This window comes from Anopheles maculipalpis, chromosome 2RL (assembly GCF_943734695.1).
Source record: "Anopheles maculipalpis chromosome 2RL, idAnoMacuDA_375_x, whole genome shotgun sequence".
NCBI classification, from domain to species: Eukaryota; Metazoa; Arthropoda; class Insecta; order Diptera; family Culicidae; genus Anopheles; species Anopheles maculipalpis.
The window spans coordinates 77,492,409-77,512,288 of record NC_064871.1 but is presented as its reverse complement, the minus strand read 5'-3'; the positions used below and the strand labels follow the sequence as shown (position 1 = coordinate 77,512,288).

General features: G+C 45.8%; 5 protein-coding genes across 6 annotated transcripts in view; 3 read left to right on the top strand and 2 right to left on the bottom strand.

Moving 5' to 3' along the window:
* The window catches only part of LOC126568615 (uncharacterized), a 383,782-nt gene that overhangs the window by 75,457 nt on the left and 288,445 nt on the right, over positions 1–19,880 (bottom strand). The window lies entirely within an intron of this gene.
* LOC126568415 (apolipoprotein D-like) overlaps positions 1–19,880 on the top strand; it is a 177,361-nt gene that overhangs the window by 26,157 nt on the left and 131,324 nt on the right. The window lies entirely within an intron of this gene.
* LOC126568493 (protein TEX261) overlaps positions 1–19,880 on the bottom strand; it is a 231,306-nt gene that overhangs the window by 133,503 nt on the left and 77,923 nt on the right. The gene's annotated exons all lie outside the window — the stretch shown is intronic.
* LOC126568292 (uncharacterized) overlaps positions 1–19,880 on the top strand; it is a 308,783-nt gene that overhangs the window by 251,416 nt on the left and 37,487 nt on the right. The gene's annotated exons all lie outside the window — the stretch shown is intronic.
* LOC126568664 (protein charlatan) lies at positions 10,958–19,755 on the top strand. Its single transcript, XM_050225178.1, has 7 exons — positions 10,958–11,036; positions 14,570–15,014; positions 15,128–16,084; positions 16,151–16,349; positions 16,457–16,693; positions 17,030–17,308; positions 17,833–19,755. The coding sequence occupies exons 2-7, from the start codon at positions 14,600–14,602 to the stop codon at positions 19,745–19,747; spliced, it is 4,002 nt and encodes a 1,333-aa protein (XP_050081135.1). The 5' UTR covers positions 10,958–11,036; positions 14,570–14,599; the 3' UTR covers positions 19,748–19,755.

Sequence of the window (19,880 nt, the reverse complement as noted above, 5' to 3'; positions counted from 1 at the left end):
AAATGAGCATTTGCTTGAAATATAAGCTCTCGCAATTACTTTCTTTACTTCTTGAATCTGACGTGCGAAGAAGATATCGTTTAGTTTTATTCTGCTGTTGTATGTCTTTTTAAAAGCATTTTTTGTTTCGAAAGTAAAATAAAATGACGATTTTTTTGTTCTAAAGTGTTGCTAAATCCTTTTAAATCTATCCACAGCATGCTTCCAATAGAGAAACTTAATCAAACGTCTCTGTTTTTGGCTTTGCCGGTCAATTATCTGCGAATGATTTTACAAATAGCCGGTGTATGATAAATGGAAACTTTATCAGAGCGATTGATATAAATGAATAAATTCATTATTCTCAATACTCTATTATAATAGAATATCTTTCTAATACAACTAAAACTAGTAAAATATATCAAACATTCCATCACTTCAAAAACGCGTAACCATCATGAGAGTGAAAAGGAGAGAGAGAGAAAGGGAGACATAACTCTCCGCGTAATCTACCGTGAATTTAGAGAGAGAGAAACGATCCAAAACATAGTACGAAAAAAAGCAACGCGTGTTCTCCTTCCCACTCAGCCGTAAAAAAGAAACATCCACTATGCAGGGTTGGCCTCGGGGTGGTAACAATTTAAATTCTAAAGTAATATATTAAGCTTAAATTTGTGCTGAAAAATATTTGTAAAAAATAAACTTTACGTTTTCATTTTACTGTATTAATACTGACTTTTGGTTCTTCTTGGATTTTTTTCTTGAAATCATTCAACCCGCGCAAGTAACACTGCCTTCGCTCGGCGCGATGCGTGCCGGCAAGCTACATCCCACCCTCACGCACACTTTCGTTTGAACATCCGAGCAGTGCGGTTCGGGAGGGTTTGTGTCACTTTGCCGTTTTCGCATCCTAGCAACGCGCGGATTTTAATGCACGTCGCGCTAAAATAGTTCCATCAGCCCATTTTTTTTACAGCTTAACTATCAACTTCTACAGTGCGACGAGTGATAAGTGAAGTGTGGTGCAGTGAAGGACACTTACGTGTATCCGATAAACGATCGTGCTTGTATCCTGGAAGTTCCTGAAAAACAGCAGATCACTGTGGATATCCTTGGAAGGAATCGTAACCGAATCGCACGGTAAGAACCGAAAATACAGTTTTACTTTCTTTATCTATTAGTGCAAGTGCAAACCAATATTGTAAAGTGGGTTGCATGTACTCTAAATTAAAAGATGTAGTTTTGTAGGACATGTAATCGCTAAACTGTCAACCAGAGCCCGGAGCACCCATGCGAGGAAGTTCGAAGTCTGCCGGTGGTGGTATTAGTAGGTCTGTTTGAGGCGAAAAAATGAGGTTAATAAGGTGGGTGGATATATCGGCATACGGGATGGTAGACCGTCTCCGCCATCTTTCCACCCTCTCGTTGCCTCTCATCCCATCATCCTCCGCATGGTTCCTTTCGCCCATTATCCCACCCAAAACCCAAACGCTGTGAGGTGTACGCACACCACCTTTTTTTCGGCACGTCTTTTGTTGTCGAACTCTCCGCTCGCTCTCGATCGTTGACAAGTTCGGTGGGTGATATTGGCTGGGTTTTCTTCATTTCCCCTCCTCCGAAGTCTTCATCCTCGCCACATCGTCATCGCTGGGTCCACCTGCCCGCGTTCCTTTTCGGTGCGCAACGGAGCATTTTCGGTGTCTCCTTTTTTTCTGATGGTTAATTTCCTTTCCGAAGGGTTTCTTCGACCCTAATGTGACCCTCCCGCACTGACTGTTCTCCTACTCTCCCGGGCGTACGCCTCATACTCTCATCCTCCTAACCACCCGAAACAGGCTCCGAACGTTACTGGGAGGAGGCCAGAGGTGGCAGCAGAAGATGAGTTGATGCTCCCGTTTCTAGCATTTTTGTTTCGTTCTAGCTAATCCCATATCTCCATATAGTCTGCCTCCCGTTCTTTCGCTTGGTTTTGACAAATTCGGTCCAATTCCCCCTTTTTCTCGGTCGTGTTGGGCTTTATGTTGTTCTCCTCCTCACTAGGTTGGGACGGCGGTGGTGCGTTTTGTTCAAAAAGGATCCCACACTACGATGCGTGTGTCTGTGCGCCTTTTTTTCCCCTCTCGCCTCGTAGATTCCTTCGCACAATTTGTACCATCTTTCCATTTTGTGTTTTACCGTGTTGCGTGTGTGTTTGTGTATTTTGTCTGTTTTTAATCCTGCGTATTTTTGGGAGACTTTCCATGAGGTGGGATCAGCTTACTCGGATGCGTTTTTTTTTTCTTTTTCCTCTAAGGATTAGTTTGGTATTGGGAGCTGCGTGCATATGTGAAGCATCAGCGTTGAGAAGAATCAAAGCAAGCGTCGACTGTTTATGTCAGTTTTAGATACTCGTCTTATTTAGCCTGACCTATTGGTTGAGGTTAATAAGGTTTAGAGCTTGTGATTCGCAAGAATGATCTGGCGATTCGGATGCGACGCATGGACTCTGTATCAATTTGCTATCTCACGCGCAAATTCAGTTCCGAAAGCTATAAATAGTAGGCCAAGAATTCCTCTTGAGTTTATACTGCCAAAGCAGACGAAAAAGCAGGACTGAGAATTTACAAATTAAAATGGCGTCCTCCTCTGTCACTACCGGATGGTTTGAAATCCCACCAAGAGGATCCTGTGAATTTAGTTTACAAAAACAAAAACGAAAATGGTAGTTTAAGGTTTGTTCTGTAGCAGAGTTTATAATGCCACAGAAAAATAAAAATTAAAATTTTGCTTCGTTCTATAAACTATTCTCGTAAGCCATGATATGCCTAATGATCATATGTCCTTTCAGAACTTTCATGTATCTTCTTGACTTGACGTCCTATTGGGTCACGCCGGAAATCGAATGGCTTATTAGATTTGCTGATACCACATAGTTAGATGTTACTAGAAAGGTACAGTCTGGATGGGATTTGAACCCTGCATCAAGCGTGTGAAGACTGCCCCCTATACATATATGATTTTACCATAAAAAAAACATCAAAACAGCAAATAGTTTGTACACAGTTTGTACTCATTTTTCAAAATAATGTCCTTGTATGCTTATAAACTTCCTTTTAAAAGCTAAACTACGCTGCTACGAATTAGATCAGGGGGAGTGTTTGCGATGGAAAACACAAAAGAAAAAAACACGAACGAACGAACGAAAAAACATCCCCCAAGGAGCAAACTGCCTCGTTCGACAGGAACGACCAAACGACAGAAGGAAAAAAAATCCAAAACCAAGAAGGCAATGTGAAGAGGAGCCAGAGAACAACAACACCACGGCCCTGCGCTTGTGAGCCGATGATGATCGCCCGAAACCACCCCTTTTTCGGGTGGGTTTCTTCGAATGCCGGGTCGAATGTTTATATGCATGGCTCACTGTCGGCTGTCTGCCTGCCCGGTCCCTATGTATTTGTCCGCCCGTCTTGCGTGAGTGTGTGCCTGTTGGTTGGGTTATGGCTGCGAAACCATCCGGGGCAGGTGAGATGTGTTTTAAGGCATCTCCCACACACCCACCTCACCGATCACGATAAACCTGTTTTGTCCCTCCCAGCTGTTCTTCCGAAAATTCCCGACCGGATCACCAAACATACGCACACATACATTCGTTTCATCCTGATCATCATCATCATCATCACGATTTCCTGCCTAGTCTGATCGAACCACCCCCTTAACAAGCCATCATCCCCCATGTGAAGGAGCCGCAGCTCTTTTTTTTCCTTGGTGAATTTTGAAGGGTCGATACCATCGGGTTGCCGGGTGAGATGTTGTAAAAACGCGCCAAATCCACCAAGGTTTTGTGCCCAGCGGAACACACACACACACAAGGCTACTTTGGGGAGGGGGGGGGGGGTATTGTCCTTCATCTGCCAATTTCGGTGCGGTGTATTTCAGTTTTCTTCTTGCTTGTCTAAATTACTGCTCCGTACGTAAAATTATAACGAATCCATATCGATCAGCAGCAACTATATTTATTCACCAATAATCTCCCATGCTAAGGGTGATGCGATCCGCGCCCGAAAGCACTAACAACAAACAAAAAAATAACCCCCCTTTTCAACCATCAACCCACCCTGAAGGGGGGGTGGTTGTTTTATGTTTCCTTTCCTCGCCCTGAATGCTTTTTTTACGCACTCTTCTGTGGTCACATTTCGCATACCGTGCTCTCAGTCTCCCCGCTTCGTCTTTGTTTTGAGACAAAAGATCGATTTCTCGGTCAGGTTGTGATGGGTGGTTGGGCGATTTTCGTAATATGTGTGGTCCGGTCCGGCTGCGGGCGCCCTTAACTGCAGAAATTAACCTCCAGCGCAAATTAAGCCTATCGCCAACGCGCGGTGATCAACTAATGGGGTGGGTTTACCGCGCAGGTAGAAGATCTTACAGATGATGTGTTTTTGTATAAGGAAACTTTAAAAATAAATCCACTACCTGCCAGCTAGTAAACCAGTTTGTTCAACATTGCTGTTGATTTGCTTAGAGAGACTTACGTTAGTCCACAAGACTGATATTATATGTTCTAATTTTATCTTAATCTTATCCGCGTCTTCCAAAATGTTGATGAGTTTTTTGGGAGTTATTATTGGAGAGCTTCACTAGTCTTTACACTAACGAATCGTAACGGATAGATATGAAGCCTTACACATATCTTTTACAATTAAATTACAATCTTACAATTACAATGAGTATCTAAAATTAAAGAATCCTTGAGCAAATCCTTGTCTCAACCAAAAATTATCAATATTTTTATATTTTGTTGAGCTGAGATCCTAAAAATCCTAAGCTGTTTTGGTTCCAGTTTTTCAAACTTCAACCCCGACCTATGTCAAAATGCATACAAAAAAAACTGACTTGAAGTGCTATTTTGTAGACATCAGCAACATGTTTGAATATATTATTTTAAACTCTATTCTTCTTCTTGGCTTAACGAACTTCTAAAATCATGCCCGCCATTGCATGGATTACTAGACTTGTTATTCCCACATAGTTGGAGAGTCAGTCCTTCTCTAAGAGGGCACGACGCGGATGGGATTTAAACACCGGTCCTGCTGTACGAAGATCGGCGCCGTTGTCCATTATTATTACCAGCCAACTCTAGAAGCACCTTAGTTTATATTCGCGTTCCAGAACCTCAATGGTAACCTTAACCTATTGGCAGGTTCCAAAATGCAGGTAAAACTGTACCAATCTAATGCATTTCAGTTCGATCTATCCAACGATCCGGAATAAGTCCTCCATTGAAGCACACAATGCATCCCGAAAAACCTTTCGCTACGCCTGATCTTTCAATCCACCCCTGATCGTAACCGAACCGCGCAAAGAAGAGCCCAACAAAAGGAAAGACCGGATACCATCACCACCACCCAACCGTCCATGTCCACATGTCCTTTCATGTACGGGGTGGGTATCCTCAAGCTGGCAAACAACAGTTTTCTTCAACCTCCTCAAGAAGGGGTGGTAAAATTCGGTTCGGCTTCATCGTGGTCTCGTCGTCGTCTTTTCCTACACTTATGGCTTCTTCCTTCCAACCAACCAACACAGCAAAAAACCTCCGGTGGACAGATGTTGCTCAGGCACACGGCGGCAAGATGGCATGAAAAAGAAGAACTAAGGCCGATAGTTGAAGATATGGAAAAGTATGTCCTTCGGTGGACACCCAACACCAACTACTCCCCAGCAAACACACACACAAACACACAGAAAAAGAGTCCCTGTGTTTGTTGGTGGTTTTCCTCCGCTATTTTTCATAAGATTTTTATGTTTTCTGACACAAACACATCGGCAACGTACTTCTTTTACGGGCTTTTTTTTCCTTTCCTCGTCAGATCCTTGATCATGGGTCTTGTTGTGTCGCACTCCTCCTACGCCACACCCCCCCCCCCCCCCCTCCCAGGGGTTGTCGAGGATCGTGGGAGGGAAAAAGGTGTCGTAGGGAAGTGAATGACGGTTGGGCGCGCATCACCACCACCACCGCCACCTTTCTCTGCAGTTCCTTGTTCGTAGGTGATGCACACTGGGTTGGGTAGAGTTGGCGCAGGTCGAAATAATGATCGTAAAACTGTCGACCCTCCGTCATGTCTCCCACTAGCAACACCACCACCACCCATTACGGACCCTTTTTTTTTTTTGCTTCGTCCCTTTTTTCCTTTATTCCACTTTCCGTTCGCCTTGTGCATTCGCCGTTGAATCTTATTTCCTGCCGCACTGTGTCCTGTGTTTCAGCCCTCCATTCAGCGCTTCGGGGTCCCTTCTAACCGTCCCGTGCCCACTGTGCACTCGGGGTACGCAGAGAAAGAGAGAGAGAGGCGCACGAATGCCTTCTGTTCTTTTTCGGCCCACCACACACCACCCTGCTGCTGCGGTCCGCTGGGTTTCACTCATCCACCCTCCGGGGGTGGGCTGGATGGGTGGATAATGGAAGCGAAGACACAACCCAAAGACCCCTTGAGGTTGGTTTTGTAAGAGCGAGGGCGAGAAAAAAGCGTTTTGGTACGGAAAAAAGGGGCCGCGCGCAGAAACGATGGGATGGAATTTGTATCTTGTTTTCCCTTTTGTTCAATCCTTCGCCCGGTTCTCTCCCGCCGGCTCACTGACACACGATCGTGAGTGCGTGCGTGAGTGTGTGTGTGTGCGTGTGTGTTTCTTTTGGGATAATGATCGTCTACACCAGCAAGTGTCTCTCTGCATGTGTGTGTATGAACGTATCAGGTCCTGGCCCACACTAACTGCAAGGTTTTTTTTTTGTCTGTCTTGTATTTCTTGCCTGCTGTCAGACCCAGCGCCCGATCCCAATAACTACCCCCGCATTTCGTTGGAGGTCTCCGTACATTAGATCGTTTTCCGTTTCAAGATGGGGTGGATTGGAGTTCGGTTGAATCCTTGGGATGTGTCATGAGGGTGGGTTATATTGTACCCCGGGAAATATGATACGTTCCCAATGGAGAAAAGGCTCAATTTACTTTATTGCAATTCATATTAGTATATAAACAAAGAATACAAACCAAATTCTAGGAATTAATTGCAAAAAAAATGTTACCATTAAGAGCAATTGTTACTGCTTATTCTTGATCCTCCTGTTGTAACGTATTCTCATGCAACGTGGAATCCATTTTCAATCTTCTACCGCTCAGTAAGAGCATTCCGTCACACCAATGGCGGAAAGACGCTAAGGGGATCGGTGCTAAAAATAAATTCGATTTCCTTTTTTCTACTTACTGGGAACAGAACATATTTTTCTTTTGCTCCTTTTTCCGTTGCGCACTACAGTCTTATCCTTGGAACGAATTGGCCACCCTACCGGAGCGTCTATGTGGTCCATGTGTTGGTGAATTGTGTCTACAAAACCCACCGACTGTCTTCCTGATCCTTGTTGGTGTGGCTGCAGTAACCACGTGTTAAATCCCTCTCCGCAGGAAGTTACAGGAGAAGCGAAAATCAAATCAAAAATACAGCGCAATAGAATGATGGCGGTGTAACACAAGGTGGATAGTTCCGTGCACCGTCGAACATAGAAAAAAAACCGTTTAAAAGGCATTAAATGATTTAGGAACCGTTTTGACGTAGCCCTCATTTTCCCATTTCCGCTTCTAAGAGCATTTTATCCTTGTGGATATCAATTACGCATGTTGTTTTTTGATGAGAAAATTATAGAGTTTAGTTGAGAGGAAGCACAACCCAGATTTGGTGCAATGAACATTACAACAAGTAAAGTAAATAGATAAACAGAAAGCTCCTAGCTGGTTCCAGAGGCGTTAGATTAGAAATTGATCCCCGGAAAATTACTCGGACCATCTGTGACCATTTGTGTCCATAGCCTGGTCCGAATAGCTGTGGTGCTATTCCATGATTTTTTAATTTTTGAAGCGACTGTCCTGTCAAGTATTATCAGGGTTAACCACGCCACGCAGACATGGCCAGGTCTTCGAACCGTTTCGAGGACACTCGATCTAAGGCTGCAGTCCTCTATCTACGGCTGTATCCAATCTCCGACAGGATTGGCTCCACTTGATCCTGCCTACGAGCTCGAGGCATCCTGACCTCGTGTCCGGCCTTGACTACCGTCAGGATATCAGCGACGCCAAACAGCTCGTGATTCATTCTTTTACGCCATATGCGCCTGCTTGCACACATCGCCGAAGATAGTCCTTAACACGCGTCGTTCGAAAATGGCGAGTGCATTGGCAGCATAGTCCAGAACTCGTACCCGTAGAGTATATCGTGTATATAGTGTATATAGCGTTGCTGCCCGAAGTTACGATCGTATCAGGATAGCAGAACTCCTCTACCACCTCAAGATCGTCGCCGTCAACAAATAATCTGCTTCCGTATCGGGCTCTATCAAGGTCAGAGCCTCCGGCAAGCAGATATTCTATCTTCCTCGCATTTGGCCTAGCGTTTCAATATTTTAAATTATTTTTGAATCTTTAGCAAATCCGGCAAGAGTCAATAGTAGTACTACACCAAAAAATTATCAGTGAGATCTTTTCACATAAATTCTGTCTCAGAAGCAAGCAAAAGTCTTAGAACATTTTGCAGTTCATATGTAACAGTTAAAATCCCAAATTTTTCAGCATTTAATGGCTCAGGACAACGGGGTGTTCTGAGAAATTAGACTTTAGAAATAAATATTCATGACTTCATTGAATCATCGGACTTCTCTTTTTGTAATAGGATGTCTCCAGCATTGACTTATGGCCAAGAACACTGTCTGTAAAAGCTCTAGAGAAGTTGGGATTTTGTAGATCTTTGGCTAAGCTCAGGATTATTCGTAGATAATATAACAAAAAAAAGTTATTGGAATGCTCTCTATTTTACCCACTATTGTGGGTGCTCTGAAGTTCCCAGCCTTTATTCATGTCTCCACCAAACGCCAAACAGATGAATCATTTCCAGACTCGTTGGACTTTGTTTTCCTACCCCCAGCACGGGTGAACGCATCTCGCAATCAGAATCCTACAAAACCAATCCTCACGGAAGAAAACTATCCAACTAACTCAACCACCTGGACGGACTAGATGCATAGCAAAAGATAGCACCAGATGTTGTGTGTTGGAGGTGCGAAAAACAAATACCTGCACTTTCTTCAACTCCAAGGTACGCAGAGGTAAAGGAGGCTCCTTTTCACCCAGAAAAAAAAAACGTCTCTGGGAGCCTTCAAGCGTGACCTGCTGCAAGATGCATTTGGTACACCCAGACTTTCACCCACCGTCATCTTGTTCGATTTGCAATCCACACTCGATGGGGTGGTGAAGGCTTTGCACCGATGCCAATGCCGATGATCCGTTTGCTGTGTGTGTGTGGTGTAGGTCGTTCTTGATGCGCCTGTGCTGCTAAAGGTGTTTTAGCAAACGCAAACAAACACACATACATGGAGTATGTGTTTGTGTGTATGTGTGTGTGTGTGTGGGTATGTAAGTGACTAAAGAAGAGAGGGTGTTGCGTAGGGATAATCCTGATGTACGACAGCCAAAGGCAAAGGGTGTTTAAGCGTACACAGTGGGCATGATTGCCAACTTCATTGCGTCATAAAGACGCATGCAGCAGTCACGCAACTCAAGCTAAAACGTACTGTATCCTTCAACTCAATTTAAGTCCTCGACACACTGGGACAGATGTGCACGACCGGTGCTCCTTCGCACGGTTCCAGCTCCCCAGCTGCACTTTCCGCAGAAACTGCAATGTGTGTATGCCACCCTTCTAGCTGGGTGGCATTAACGCCTTCGGATGGGGTGGTAGTTCCCCCCCCCCCTCCCGCCCCTCTACCCTCGTTCGATTCCTTCCGTAAAGGCAGGCAGCAGAGGAAACAGAAACGCGCGCGCGTCACACTCGCCTGTATAAGGCTTGATTGGGTGGGTTGAGAGTGGGGTTGTTTGCTTATTCGCCGGTACAAATCATCATCGTCATCGAGCGCAGCGAATGTGTTTGTGTTTGTGTTGCTGAGAGCATGGAGAGAACCAACACGATGTTTCGCCCAGGGTCTGCTTTTGGGTGCCGGAAAAGGGTTCTTGCTTTTTTTTTTTTGCGTACCAAAGCGTTAAATTCAAAAGAGGGAAGTATAATGGTGGAAGAGTCCCAATGATGCATAGAGGAAGCGAAAGTTCGTGTAACATATTGATAATAATATTATAAATATTGTTAAAATAATTGTGATATTTTTGTTGCAAAAAAAATTAACCTTTTAGCTGATAAAATGGTATTGATTGTAACAGTAAAATTTCTATTTAAAATTTCGCATAAAATGAGTTAAAAATAGGAGATGGTTTCCTTACAAGTGATGGCACTTTATTTTCTGAGTAGTTTGACGATTCTCAAATCATTTTTTATTAATTTTCATTTTTAGGATCGAATTTTCATTTACAGTAAACTATCAGTAAAGGACTGTAAAAACTAGATCTTCAAGTATTAGCCGTTAAAATAACAATAAATACCTTAGTAGACGTCCAAACGATATGGTGTCTGATAATAATACTTTCAGCATTGTGAAGGTTTGACACGCGTATTGCATACATTAAGGCGAACTTATTTACGACACCAGAAAACCGTAAATAAATTAGAGTTATTCAGGAACAAGTATAATCTTCTAAAATTAAAAACATAAAATAAAGTCGAATAAATAATTGAAGAAAATGTAACGAAAATGGTCTATTCTAGACATTTTTCAATCCATGGGCAATCGAACGTCGCAGCCGCCTGCTGGAGCCTGCAATAAATAAAGGGGAGGGGGGGGGGGGGGTTGAGAGACTGATTCACGCACGACGGACTTCCCTTTTGCCGGACGGTGTCGTCTTGCGCCAAACCAACACACATCGGGAGTCTTCGCCTTCCTTCGCACTCGATGACGCGCGTTGCTCCGGGTTTCGGTGCGTACAGTCTTCGGCGCCGGCGTTGGCTGACGACATCATCATCATCATCATCATCATCGTCCGGCGTTCATCCTCACCATCATCATGCTCGGTCGGGCCCCGGGTGGGTTCGGTCGGTTTGCGTTCTTCGGCTGGCTCACACTATTGTTCCATCGGTTCGGGGGTGCGAATGGAGAAGTACGTACACCTTTCTGTTCGGTCGCTCCTGACTAAATTTTGTACACCAGTGGTTTCAAGGGTGTATTTTTGTTTTTTTTTTTTGTTTTTTGGATCCACCTTTTGTGCTCCTCTCTTAATATTTGGTTATTCGGTTTTCCATTTTGGCTCCCATCGCGTGTGTGTTTGTGTGTCTGTGTTGTTTTTTTTTTCTCGATGGTCGTTTCCGGTTTCGGTGTTGCTTTTAAGGGTGGACAACATTGGTCTTTTTTTTTTAAAGGACTTCTCTATGTTTCTGTGCCGGTGGTGGGGTTAGCTTGGGTGGATTTGTGGTTGACCAATTGGCTGACAGGCGGCAGCACGAGCCTGCCAATGTGTGTGATGAAGTTTTCCAAGCATTCTGAAGGTTGTCTTGCCGTTTTTTTTTGTGCCGCATTCGCTTCCTTTCTTAGTGACGCTGGAAAGAGAACAAATGTTGCAGTGAAGATGCATTTATAGTGCCCGGTTTGTGCAGTGAAGAGGAAACATATTGATGTGTAACTGTGTTAGAGAGAAAGACAGCCCTTTGCCAGGCTGTGGAAAATGGAATGGAAAGGAAATAAGTTTGTGCAATATAACGCCTTTAATTTTGCTTTAAAAGCACCTTAAAATTTTATTTTATTCTTCCAAAAATTGTGTCGTAACATTGAGCTTCAGCACGAATTTAGTACCGAATAAAAGCAAGACTACAGACAATCATCTTATTAAAGTGAACAAAAACCGATCATTCCCTTGTCTCATGCTGTTATCGATTTTCTTTGTTGTTTTCTCGACGGCCCGGGGTGCAAATTGTCCCATCCAGCCAGCGCACAGTTCTCAATAAAATGCACTCGTTTTTCGGTGTCGGCACCTTATCCTGCGCTCTTCGATGAGAAAGGTGTCGCTGCCAACTGTTGGCAGAGGAATGCCCTTGCAGAAAACTGCAAAACGGAAGTGTATTGGGAGAGGGGTGGAAAAGAAAGAGGAAAAATGTATAAAATCACCAGCCCACCCACACCTCGAAAGCGCGCCCGACCGACCCACCTTGCAATGCCACCCACGAGATTGCATCCCTTCGCTGCGCTGGCTGAAAGGAACCTAACCGCCACAAGGGCGTAAAAGCGTGTGTGTGTGAGAGAAAATTAATCGAATGCCAGTTCCCTTACTCCTACACGCTGCAACCCTTTTTTTGCCGATGGAGAGGAGATGAAGCCGATTCCTTTCTCCTCTCCTCCTACACCATCATATTTTAGCACCCTGGCGGATGGGAGTTTTTGGCGGACGTACGTATTGTGGGTGGCACTGGGTGATGTTCCCGGGGTCAGTACAACCCGTGCGAGAGAGTGAGAGAGAAGATGGTTGTTTTTCCACTTCAATACATCAGCAGTGATGATGATGATGATGGCCCACGCACGCACACACACACACACACACGCACTGGCGATATGAGGCTTCTCTACGGACAGATTGTCCCGATCCGTTGTGCGGTGGGCGTAGCAATTAAGCACGCGTTTGGGTGGCAGCTGTGCCCCCAACATAGGCGGTTGGTTTGCCAATGTGACAAGATAAAACAAGAAGCTTACCACCCACCCGCCCTTAAAAGCGCGAGAAAAGATAAAAGGCCCGCTCGGAACTCAGCAATCGCCGGTGCAGTTGGTGCATTTTTCAGCATTAGCCCCTGGAAGCGCCCTGGGTCGCCCTGGATGTGGGTGTTTTGCACGTGCACGTTTTTGTTGGCGCGGTTTTCCTGTGGAAAAATTGGTGTTGTATTGGTGTTGGTTGGCAGTGCCTGCGAACGATGGGGTGTGCGCGCGCATAACCCCGACATTACCAAAGGACACTGCTCTGGACGAATTTCCCGACGTGAGGGAGTGTGGGTGTGTGTGTGTGTGTATGTGTGGTCGTTGACTGGGGAGAGACTTGAACAACATCATCATTTTTTTCTCGAGCATTTTCCCTAAACCGTTTCGAGTTGTTAGTAGATGATGTTTGGAATTAGTCGCAAAAATATTACAAAAAGGAAAAAGGCTTCTCCAAGGGTACAAAACTTTGTAAAAAATATTGTAAACTAAGGCTGATTATTACTCCATTTAAATAGCTGCCAAGAAATCAAATCATATCCGAGAATTTTGTAGAAACGTTTGAACATTTCATACGCAAATCCTGTAAGAGAATCTAAATTGCCTTGTACGTCTTGACAGCAAACGTGCAACAGGAAGGCATAAATATTACTAACCAATGGAATCATCATCATCATCATCTTCCTACACCTCGGACATTACCTTCAAAATGTGCTGAAGGGTTACCGATTCACTTGCCGTGCGAAGATTAACTGCTGCACGAACCGGTTGGTCTTGAAAGTTAATAATTCTCCACCACTTCGGGTGACGAAGATGTAATGGCGAGATCCCGGTGGAATCAGCTCATTACAATTAGCCTAGCAGTTGATCAAGCTCCAGATTTTGCTAACGTACCAGGTGATATCACAGTAGTATCAGATGATATCACAACATTCGCTACCAATTCCAGTGGGTCAACCAATATTGAGGATCGAACGTTAAGTTGGGTGATTTTATTCCGGCAGATTCGGAGCTCAAATCCCATCCAGACTGTTTCCCCTTGTAGTGAGGACATTAAGTCTTGTAAGCCATTGCCGATGGCCAGCGTGACCTAGAAGGTCCTTACTCTAAGAAGAAGAGAATATTTCCTATTGATATTGTAGTGATCAGCATGCAATATTAGGAAAAAACGTACTCAGATTTGATAATTCAAATCACACAAAAATTGCGACAACATTGTGCCCTGATGAGTCCAGTCGGCCATATCTTCCAAGCCCGGGATGAGTTTGTTTCAGTTTTCATCGCCCACCTCATCAAGCGCCAATGCTCCACCCAGACCAGTGGTTTGAGTTTCGAAAAAGTTATGAATGAAACGACGTACCACCCACCTGCTCCTCCCCCCTCCCTCCCACACCGTAGTGAATTCTCGCGCACTTTACGGTTGTGGAATATTTCATCGCTTCGTATCTCTCGCTCTCTTCTTTTATTATTTGCTTAACGGTGGAATTTGGAGTTTGGTCGCCACCGTGCGCTGAATGTGCGGGGAATCAGCGTGGGTGGGTGGGTGACATGATGATGCTGATGATGGGTGGGTGGGTTTATGTTGTACCGGGAACAGCTTTTCATTCGCCGAGGGGGTGTATAACCGCCGAGTGAAAGTGAATGGGGTGGGGATTGGGTGAATACTGTTTCCGAGAACGTGCAAACGAGAACACAGCCTCATACACCGCAGTCCACGTGGTGAAGGTTTATTTTGGGAGATCTCAACCTCCACCCAACTTCAACCGACCGGCTTGGCAGCGGATAGGGGGGGGGGGGGGGGGGGGGTATCGCGTGTAGGTTGACATTGAAATAATGTACCGGCTGATGGAGAAGGATAGGAGGTTTCAACATTCGATTTTGGCGCATTTTCCTACGTGGAGTGACTTTGTAACTTACGTTGCGTTCTCCTCTCTCTCTCTCTCTCAATCGTTTCAGAGTGTCTTCGGTGGACGGTTGTAGTCCGCGATGACCACCCTCCTGCCGACGTCTCAATCCACCGGGGTTGAGACGTACGAGGACATGTTCAAGGAGATCACCCGGAAGCTGTACGGCGACGAGTCGGCCCACGGACTCTACCCGCACAACACACAGGTAGCCCAGCTGGCACCGGGTGCACCAACAGCACCACCCGATGGTGGTGAGCGATCCTTCACAACGCTCACCCAGATTGGCTACGAAACGACAACCGTCGGTTCGTCGGGCCAGTCATCAGCTTCTACCGCACAGCAGCAACAGCAGCAGCAACAACAACAGCAACAGCAGCAGCAAGATCACATAACGACCGCATTTGGGTTAGCGGCACTGATGCAGAATGGATTTCCACCACCGAGTGCCATCCTGAATCCGGTCAACTTTCCCAATGCTAGCAAAACGCCCACAAGTGAGTTCCTTCTAGGTACACGATCGATAGATCGCAGTGTCGTATAAGCACGTGAGAGCTAAACAAGTGCTACTCCGAGTCGAACTTTCTATAATTTGAATTTCCCTTTGCAGATATTTCCATCCCGTCGTCAGACGATCGCTGGCAATCCCACCAAGCACATGAAGAGCCGTGGAACGGTGGCAAACACGCCTCCCCGGCCGGCACCACGTCCAACTATGGCAAATCGTACAAAAAACCAAAAACGGAACCACAGGATGCAACATCACCGACTGGACTGAACATCCCTAGCACGATCGATCGGACAGTGGGCAAGGGTAGCAGCTATGGTGGTAGTGCCACCTCACCCACTGGCACGAACGTCATCAAGCGGTACAGCTGTACCAGCTGCCCGTACACGACGGACCGTCGGGATCTGTTCACACGCCACGAAAACATCCACAAGGATGAGAAACCCTTCCAGTGTTACGCATGTCTGAAGCCGTTCAATCGGGCAGATCACGTGAAAAAACATTTTCTAAGGATGCACCGTGAGCTGGAGTACGATATAGCGAAAACACGCCGCCATCCACCGGGAGGTGGTGGATCATCGGGCTCGAAAAGTGCTTACTATGGCGGTACTACTCAAGCATCAAGTCATGGCTCTTCATCCAGCAGCAGTACGGCAACGGCCATAACACTTGCCCAGATGCAGCTAAATATCCCGTCCGGACATTTCAGCACAGCGCCCACTTCGCTCGTTGTGCCTTCCCATGCGCACGAGAGTAGTGCTGGTGGTAGTAGTATTACGAATCATAATGGTGGAAATCATTCGAACCAGTTGCTTCAAATTCAAAACCACCATCATCATCTCCAGCATCAACAGGCTCATAGTAACAGCCTGCAAGCGGCAGCCCACCTGGTGGCGCCCGTGTCCATTAAGCAGGAGAAGAGTTCCGGTTCGGGATCCTCGGCGTCGCTTAGCCTTAACACGTCCGCCAACTCGTCCGGTGCGTCGGCCGATGATAAGACGTACGTGAAGAAAATTAAGGGCGAAAAGAAATTCGCCTGCACGTACTGTCCTTGGGCAGGTAAGAATGGCCCACGCAGTCCGCATACGGTGTTCTATTACTAACGTTTACCATTTCCCTTGAAAGGTGCCGACAATTGGGGACTCAAGCGACATCTCAACACACACACCAAACCGTACGTGTGTTTACTGTGTGACTATAAGGCGGCTCGTTCGGAGCGTTTAGCAACGCACGTCCTAAAAGTGCACAACAAGAAAGCCTGCAGCAAGTGTAACTTCTTCGCCGAAGATCAGGCCCATCTGGACGCACATCTACAGGAAGCTCAGTAAGTATCTTCCGCGATTCATTCCACTCTACAATCTGCTCTGATGGCGAACTATTATTTTATTGTAATTCTTTACCCTGGTTCGTCTAACAAAAAAAAAAAAAAAGTTCACACGAAACGACAAAAACGAGTGGCAAAGGTGCCAGCTCCGGTAGTACGGGTAGTAGTAGCACTAGTAGCAATTGTGGTACAACAACAGCAACCTCTGCCCTGCATCATTCCGTAGCAGCAGTAGCAGCAGCAACGGCGGACACCAATGGCAACAATGTGCTGCGCAATTTGGGTAATGCATTTACGTCGAACAATTTGCCCACCAACATTCCGACCAGTGGGAATGGCTTTGGGTGAGAGACTAAACCACGTTCCGTTCCGTTTTGCTCCCGGTTTGTTTCTTTATCGTTTGGACCATTACTATCAGTTCTTTTACTTTCCTTTGTGAGGGAAAATTTGAAATTTTGGGGACTTTTTTTTAAATTATTTTCGGTTGCATGTGTCGTGAACGTCCAAATTCTGACATTCAGGATTGCTTAATTTTCATCAATTTTACCTTTTTTCTTTAACTACCCTCAATTTAAAAGCACTCCGGCTCTCTCTTTAGCGAGTTGAGCATTGGGAATATAATAATAATAATAAATGTTTAAACTTAATCCTCCTTTGTGCGCGTCCGTCGTGCTAACTAGTAACGGCACATCGAATGGCCAGTATCATTCCACTGACGTCCATCACCCGGCCACCGGTAACGTACTGACAAACAGTAACGCTGCCAACCTGATCGAAACGATCAACCAGCACGTCCTGGCAACGGCCGGCCAGGCCATGGGACAGAACGGTGGAACCGCTTCATCGCAGCATCAACATCAACATCAGTGGATCGCAACACGGCCACATCGGAAACGTGGCCCGGAACTACTTTATAGCTACCTAGAGGCGGACGGAAGTGACTCCGGCGACTATGCACGGTACGGAGGGGGATGATGATACTCTGGGCGTTGTTTTTTCTTGCTTCACTTATGAGTTTGCCACCATTCTTCTTGAGTTTATGGTTCGGAGTAATGAGTTTTGTTGTTTGTTGTGTTTTCTATTGATTTTATATCTACTTTAAATTGTTCGCTATCATTATTTGTCCATCACTTTCTACAGCTTTACTCAAAATAATAGTAGTTACATACAGTGATCGCCAATAATATCATAATAGACATAATAGACCACTATTATGTCCGCGTTTGATAAAACTGATTTCCATACTTCTATTCATATAGCTGTATGGATGATAAGGAAGAACTGGACTGTATTCATGTGGACAGTGTGGCTAAAATGAATTGTAATTTCTACACAAACCGTACAAGTTTTGTATTTTGAGTTTGAAGTAGTTTTGAAACATGTGGACCACACTACTACTATTATTTTGATGATTAAAATGTAGCTTCTACTTTGGCTTCGTCTCGTAAATTAATATCCATTCTCCCCATCTCTGCTTTTGCAGCATTTTACACATGCAAGCAGTCGGACGAAACAAGGCTTCAGTCACGCAGGATTTTCGTAATGCGGGAGGCGGAGACAATGGCGGCGATGCCGGCGACAGTAGCAATGCGGCGACGCCCTACACGACGGCAACGCTCAGCATGGCAGCGGCAGCGATCGAAAGGCAGATGAAGAAGAAACACTACAACCCGGGCACCGCCGACACTAGCAGTGACCTTGGTGGCATGGTGGCGGGCAAACCCACCGCCGCCGTACCCGACAATGTGAACCTTTCCCTTGCCTCACTCTTCAGTAGCGATCAGCTGTCGTTTCTGCAGCTGCTGGCCACGGCTGCCGTGGCACACCAGCAGCTGCAGCTGCACTCGAGCCAGCAACAGCAGAAGAAACAGCAGCACCAGAAACCATCCAAAGCAGTGGACCACCATCCCGTCGGTGCATCGAATGGCGTCCTCCGCTACGGCAGCAGCAGCAGCCCGATGGTTTCGTCGCCTCCCGCTACATCTACTCAGCAACAATCACGTACAGCAAGCACCACCAACACCACTGGAACTGGCAATGGCATAATCATTCCCATCGATCCAAACTATCAGCAGACTCAGCCGCTCGCACTCGATATGGGCAGCTTCAAGAAGCGACGCACCAATGGAGCATCATCGAGCGATAAGGAAAACCATGTGCACCGGAAACGGCAAAATGGAGGAAGCAATGGTCTTACCATTACACCTTCACCGGGAACCTTCCCAAACGGCGTCACTGCTGTTAATGGTGGAACAATGGAAAAGCACATCGCTGCCAACAAGAATCCTGGCCACCATCAGAATCCTCATCATCACAACAATAACAATAGCAGCACTAGTAATAAGAATATAAATGATATTTTTGATAAAATGTACAAAAAGCCGCAAAACTCATTTCACCACCACACGTCCAAGCATCAGAGCATTCCACAGCATCAATCGGCGCCATCACCACCACCACCACCGGCCCATTCCCTTACCACTATCCTTCGGACTGCTCCACCATCCGCGGTAGAAGAGGACAATCGGCGGGACACGGCACAAGATCAGGCAGAAAAGTTTTCACTCGCCGAGTTCCTTAAAAATCACACCGAAGTATCGATCAGTACGGTGGGCGGTGGTAAGGGTGGAGAAGGGCCCGTTTGTTCACAGGACGCAGATGCAGAAAGTCCTACCCATGTAGATGATCTCATAGAAAAGCAAGAAGGTGATCGGAACTCTCACAAACGCTACAAACCGTGTCGGCTGGAGGACAATGAAGAACAACCATCGAATGTTGCCGAAGATCCTTTGGCATACGTTTCGGTTGAAATGCTCGATACTAGCATTGGAACGAACGGACCAGCGTACCAGAAAGAGGAGAAGGAGCAAGAAAAAGCGATCGATCTTAAGGTGGAGAAACTGATCGCGACAGAACAAACAGGGAAAATAGTTGCCGGTGGCCGACTGGCGGATATCCGGGATAAGCACATGATCAAACTCATCACTAACCGGCGCTGCTGTCGAATCTGTCGCAGCAAGGGTCTGTTGGACCATCTGGACAATTCTCACTACCATACCAAAATTTCCCTTATCCTGCATACTCTGTGGCGCCATCGCGGTGCTAGCGAGTCAACAATGTCGCCGCATATGCAGTGTCGCGAGTGTAACACATTCTTCAACCAACGCTACAAGCTGATACTGCACCAGAAGCTTACCAACCACACCGGATTGCTAATGAAGAAGCGTTCAAAAAATCAGTCCCCAAGAATCCCGTTTAAAAATGGCCTCACCCAGTCACTCAACGGAGTTAAAGCTCTGAACGGGGAACATGGGACAACAAATGGGGTGAAAAGTAAGCGAAAGCAACGGAAGCGAAAACCTCGCCATCGTTGCTTTACCATGAAGCGTAAAAAGTAATTAGAATACCGTCCTGAGGTGACGGGATGTACAAAAATTTAAACACACACGGTCTCTCAAACGTTAAGTTTCGAACGGTCGCCATTTTCTTTCCGCCACAAACTGTATGTAATTTGCCATACTTGTTGTACAA